Below are 6,219 nucleotides of genomic sequence, written 5' to 3'. Positions count from 1 at the left end.
AACGCCCCCATTCCACAGGGCGGGAGACGCCGGTCAGTCGTCTACACAGCGCATGTAGTTTGAGACCTGCGAAGGAAATCGGCTACTTACTATTCCGAAAAAATGTATAGCGCGACTTTTATCCTGGAAAACTTTACCACGCAGGTGAAGCCGCGGGTAAATGCTAGTATCTAAATCAAAAATAATTATAATACTATTGCAGGTTATAGCGGCGATAGCCTAGTTAGTTATGGAACGGACTGCCGAGACGAATGTCCGAAGATTCAAATCCCAAAGGCACCTCTGAATTTTCTAAAAAAATTATGTCTGTATTCTTTGTGAATTACCGCTTGCTTTAAAGGTGAAGGAAAACATCGTGAGGAAACCTGCATATCTGAGAAGTTCTGTTTAGGAATTTCGAGGGTGTGTGTGTCTACAAATCATCACTAGGTCAACGTGGTGGACTAAGGCCTAATCCCTCTCAGTAGTAGAAGAGGCCCGTGCCCAACAGTGGGACGGTATATAATACAGGGCTGATATTATTCTTATTGTAGGTTATAGCAGTGCAGAGTCAGGTCGACATATCTGAGGGCTATATTTTGTTTATTCAGCCTTGCATACCTATACATATTGTACACATAGTTACAAGCCAAGTCCACGATAGTGGGCAATCTATCCGCCATCTAAAATTAATTTGGCGGCAGCGCTGGGGTAACCGTGTTAACCTCCCTATTTAAATTAACATCAGCTCCAGATGATTGCGACCACAAGACAACGTCTCCTCGTTTATACGGATTATAGAAGATGGCGTTGTATTCCTTGGAGGTTTTGTTTTGTAAAATTCTTCAACAGTATTTTCTGTTCTAGGAATTGTATTCAGAACCTTACTATCTATCTTTGATAAAAGTTTAGAAGGTTACAATTTCACTAGTGTTGTGTTGATTAATTTACATGGAATATAACCAACTTGCCTCCGGGTAGCGCGTTTGAAATAAAAATATTTATATGTAATATTTTTTTATATATTGTTTATGGTAGGTATTTTGCTTTTGAACTCTTTTGCGTCAAATAATAGACATCAAATGATCAAAAATATTGACACGGCAGCCACGGCAGTTTATTCGTAAACATTTTTATTATTTCTCTACACAATACAAAAAACTTATAAGGTATGTTTTTATTGAATTAGAATTAAGGAGAGTTGTTGAATAATTAGGATTCTGCAGTCTTCTAAGTTTTTAATTTATATTTTCATTGTTAAAAGATGGGTGGTGAAGGAAAATGCACGTTTGGCACGCGGATGCCCATCGATATACACATGCTCAACGAAATCATTTACAGGGAGGTGAAACACTTCAGAAACTACAAGATATACAGACCTAACTTCGGATGTTAGTAAATTGCATAGACCGATTTGTACCGAATTGATTTTAATTCAATTTAACCTACGATACGATTTCCCAATACGATTTCGATCGTACCGTTAAATCGTAACTATTTCAAAGATTGTGTTACACCAGCTTCGTTAATTTTATTGTTATTTTAAAACAACAACGAGAGGAAAACTCTTGTCACTTGCATTACAAAATCCTATTTTTAGTACCTAGTCACAGAAATACTGGTAGTAGGTATCTCATATGTTAGACTCCGCCTGGGTTGGTACCAAAGTAATGTCTATTTCTGCCGCCAAGCAGCAATATGTAGTCACTGTTGCCAGACATTGTAGCCAGTATAACTACTGGACGTAATAGACTTAGCATCTCATCTCTCAGGATGGCGAGCGTAGAGGAATACCAAACAATAGTTTGTAATTCAATTTTGGATGCTGTTTCTACTGTTTATGGGCTACCATCAGGCAAACGGCAAGCTAGTCACGTCATTCGAAACAATAAAAAAACATACAATTCATGGCACTAATTAATTTCATAAGCAAACGGACGTCAATTTCCAAGAGTATACCTACAATAACCTATTTGTCAACCAGCTATCCCTGTAACTGGGAAGTTCTACGCGGCGCACGACCAGCTAAAAGCAGAGTCACAAGAACAGACTAAGAAGGTCGATGACTACCACCACAACGTGGCACAGACCAGGGCTAAAGGACCCCGCAGTAAATACCCATCTGCGGCCACGGAGAATCAAGTGTAAGGTTTTATAACCTTTTATTTAGTGTTATTTATTGTGTGCTGTTGATAGTTTCCACGCTATAATGCGTCACACCACAACGTGGCACAAACCAGAGCTAAAGGACCCCGCAGTAAATACCCATCCGCGGCCACGGAGAAACAAGTGTAAGGTTTTATTCCCTCTTATTTAGTGTTATTGTTTGATCGTGTTGATAGTTTCTACGGCATAGTGCGTGAGAAAGCTGCACCAATCTTATCTCAAGCTTCGAGGCAACAATATTTTAAAAAATATTGCGGAGTATCATGGCTGTCCTTTGCAAGATATCTGGGTGTGAAGAGTTATCCATGCAGTTAAAATACTAACATTAAAATTAAATTCGCTTTTGGTAATAAGACTCCTATGGAATATTATTCTGAATTAAATTGTTATTTGATTTGATTTGTTTTGTACTCGTTGCGATGCGTTAAATAAAATATTTAAAGGGACGTTAAATTTTTTATTTAACGCATTGCATTTGATATTCTATGAAGTTATGAGGTTTTTGACTGCTTGTTTAGAAACCTTATTCGTCAAATTAATAAACCGTGTTATTGATATATAAAACGAACAACACACGTGATCGACTTTCATCTATACTGAACTTAAGAATTTTTTGCTATTTCGATGCAACGATTATTTCACCAATACGATAAAAACAGTCGAAATAAACTGTGATAAGGAACAAAAAATTATACATTCGTTAAGCTATAGAAAAAATCATATATAACATGAAATACACAAATAACTTGACAACACATGAATAAGGTAAGATTGCATGAATTAAACACATTATGAAAGAAAAAATTCATAACAATTTTTCCCCTCAGATACGGGTGGTACAACGAACCTTTGGTCCGTATCGACCGCAACGACCGCAGACTTTACCACCCCAAGACGGAGAGCATTCACACCAAGATAGAAATCATCATTTCCATGGCCAAAGTTTAAAACAAAGCATCTGCTAGAGCATAAACGAATCGCATTTATTCCTTATGCAGTGATCCGACCCGTGGCGCCGCGAATTCTTCCTAATAGCATGTTTCATAGTAAATATATCGACGGTTGAAAGGCATTGGCTTAAGCGACATTTTGCGACACTAAGTTTCAAAAATATTTAAAATCAGCACGATTTTTCTATGTTTTTTTAACTTAGTTAAAATTTTTCGTAAGAAAATGTCGCTTAAGTAAATTCAAACGTCGATATAGTGGTTAATTGACGCAAATCGATTTTACTATACTTGGTAAGCCTAGTCGCCACTATCCATAAGAATATGGTTAGAAATATTCATCAAAATGTATCCAGTACCTATTAATGTAAAATTTATCGCTATTTATGTTTTGTATGTTTTTACTTAAGACTTCAAATTTATTTTTATAAATCTTTGTTGTTTATATAAAAATGGAAATATTTATAAATCATTAATGCGGTTTTATTTCGGTACTAAACAGAAATGAATTCTTTTTTTACACAACATAAAATAATAATATATTTACAATGTCCAGTGTACACATATTATTATAAGCTATCATTCAATTTGCGAGAGTATGTGAGCTATGGCCTAATTGGTTGTGGAATAGATTATCAAGACGAATGTCTGCAGGTTCAAAACCTAAGGGCATACACCTTTAACTTTTCTTAAATTATAGGTATGTGTATTTTTTATGAATTATCGCTAGCTGTAACGGTAAAGGGAAACATCGTGAGGAAACCAACATACCTGAGAAGTACTCTATAGGAATATTGAGGGTGTGTGAAGTCTGTCAACCCGCACTAGACCAGCGTGGTGGACTAAGGCCTAATCCCTCTCAGTAGTAGACGAGGCCTGTGCCCAGGAGTAGGACAGTATATATTACAGCGCGCACGGAGCAGTGTAACCTGGCATGATTCAAGTTTATATAGAGTAGTAAAATAGAGTATATTATGTGTTACTAAACAGCTACAAGTATCGATAAATTTGCATTACTACTTCAATAAAGCCGTAACTAAAAGGAAAGATCTTAAATTGAAACCTTTTTATTCAGATACGGCTGGTACTCTACTCCTTTAGTGAAGATAGACCGCAATGATCGGCGATTCTTCCACCCGAAGATAGAAAGTTCCAACACCAAGATCGAAATCGTTATTCTCACATCGAATCCAAGGAATAAGAAAAAGTAAAGTTAAGATCCGCGCAGAGGCTGTCAACTCTTAGACCATCCAGAAAGGACGTTAAATCCAAGGAATAAGGAAAGTAAAGAGTTAAGGTCCACGACTATGTTGTCAACTTTTAGACCATCTAGAAACACACCATGTGCTTATTGCCGTGAACAAAACATTCTGGTGGTAGGATATATTGTATATCCGCACGGATAGCGACCACCGTACACAAGGTGTTACCCGCCACAGTGGCCCACGTAAGTGTGCCGCATTCCGAGATCTGTGTATATCCGGTTCCAACAGGCCGGCATAGTTGTGTCGACTGTCGAGGTGTCATCAAATTTAACACACATACTGTTTAGTGTCGTTATGAACACACACATAAAAAAATCATTATAATGTGATTATTTTAAATACATTACAACAGTGTTTATGAATGTGTGCAAGAGCACTTGATCTTATAACTTTGGCAGAAAGGAAAGATTATAATATAAAGCGCGTACTTTATATATTGTCTAAGGTTTCTAGATGCCAGTAATTTTAAATATTTTTAAGTGTTTTATAAATCTTGTATAAGTTTTGATAAGTTTTTTTAATTTAGAATATTGTTAATTTCTTAATTTTAGATGTTGATATAGTATTTTCTTTCAATAAAATGAAAAAAATATGTTCTTAATAATTTTATTTAATGAATTAGTGAAATGGATTTAACGAATAACTAGTCTAAAAAGTTAACGAAACAAAAAAAAATAAAGAAATAATTTAGGCCGCAAATATCATTTAAGGACTCCACAAGCTATAAAACTACAAGCCTAATATATGTGAATAAAAAAACATAATAAATTTACAGCTAATTATCGCATCACTCATTGTACGAATTTTTAGTATTGGTAGCGTATTGGTTCCAGCTTTTAGGAGTTTTGTTCTTATAGTCGCTTCTCTGCAGAGGTTGCAGATGAGCCGCTGCTACTCGATCTCTGGAAAGTCACGAATGATTACAATAGTCATTTAAAAAAAGAATATGTCAGAGGAGGCCGAAACTACACCAATATGAATTGAACTGTTTATCAAAAATTATCTACTTTCGAGCCCTGAAATAGCTCGATTATTGAATCACGCCGAATAACACAAGATATAATTGAGAACTACCAAACCACAATATATAAACGGGGTGGGATGCACTCTAAACTAAGTCTTTGGAAAGAGAAAGGGGCCAAACTTTATGTTGTGAAGACAAACAACAAAATAGAGCTCACATAACATTCTTTCTGAAGTGATTTAACACACAATATTATTCTTCAGCTAATAACTATCTAAAATATCTATACTTCATACATCGACAAACAACTAACAATATTTTTAATCATAAGCACTTATTAATTTTAAACCTTAAGGCTTAAACAATAATATAAAGACAACTCACGCAAACTCCTCGTAGTTCTTAGCGGAGTAAATCGCATCACATTTCACATTGTTCACTCGCCAGTACTTCCTATCCTCCTCCACGGAATCCCTCAGTTGTCCCTCCATAGCTGCCACATCTTCTTGGCTTAAAGGCTTATTCATCTTTCGAAAATACGCTTTGAAAATTAACTTTTTGTATGCTTTTTTACAATGGTAAAGAACGATGTAGAGCGAACGTAAATTGATTTTGTATTTCGCTCAAAGAGAATTGATTTCGCTTCTTGTAGATTTGGATTCAATAACAGTATTTTGACGGTTGTTATGGTAACTATTGTTATAGGAACGAGCTATTGTCCGACGCACAGGGCCTCCACAGGGCCGACGTCAATTGGAGTAATTTCTGCGCGCTTCAATTCAGCTGATATCAACGTTTACTAAGTTCGTTATTCTCTCCTAATAAGTAAACAATTATTTTCATGCATGTTGTCTATACTAATATATAAAGCTGAAGAGTTTGTTTGTTTGAACGCTCT

General features: G+C 35.9%; 2 protein-coding genes across 3 annotated transcripts; one reads left to right on the top strand and one right to left on the bottom strand.

The window, feature by feature from the left end:
- Nucleotides 1-1,051: 1,051 nt before the first annotated feature.
- LOC115448413 (protein FAM183A) lies at nt 1,052-4,537 on the top strand. 2 transcript variants are annotated; one of them, XM_030175840.2, is made up of 4 exons: nt 1,052-1,148; nt 1,244-1,370; nt 1,964-2,123; nt 4,168-4,537. In XM_030175840.2, exons 2-4 carry the CDS (start codon nt 1,244-1,246, stop codon nt 4,301-4,303), a joined length of 423 nt encoding a protein of 140 aa, XP_030031700.2. In that variant the 5' UTR covers nt 1,052-1,148; the 3' UTR covers nt 4,304-4,537. The 2 variants fall into 2 exon arrangements, with proteins under 2 accessions (XP_030031700.2, XP_030031701.1); XM_030175841.2 differs by lacking the exon at nt 4,168-4,537 and adding an exon at nt 2,973-3,520.
- Nucleotides 4,538-4,947: 410 nt separating this feature from the next.
- Nucleotides 4,948-6,219, bottom strand: LOC115448414 (coiled-coil domain-containing protein 103). Its single transcript, XM_030175842.2, has 2 exons — nt 5,706-6,219; nt 4,948-5,259 (listed from the first exon to the last, which is right to left on the bottom strand). Exons 1-2 carry the CDS (start codon nt 5,846-5,848, stop codon nt 5,145-5,147), a joined length of 258 nt encoding a protein of 85 aa, XP_030031702.1. The 5' UTR covers nt 5,849-6,219; the 3' UTR covers nt 4,948-5,144.

This window comes from Manduca sexta, chromosome 4 (genome assembly GCF_014839805.1).
Source record: "Manduca sexta isolate Smith_Timp_Sample1 chromosome 4, JHU_Msex_v1.0, whole genome shotgun sequence".
NCBI lineage: Eukaryota > Metazoa > Arthropoda > Insecta > Lepidoptera > Sphingidae > Manduca > Manduca sexta.
Note: the sequence above shows the minus strand (reverse complement) of the source record. Positions and strands in the feature narration are given on the sequence as shown.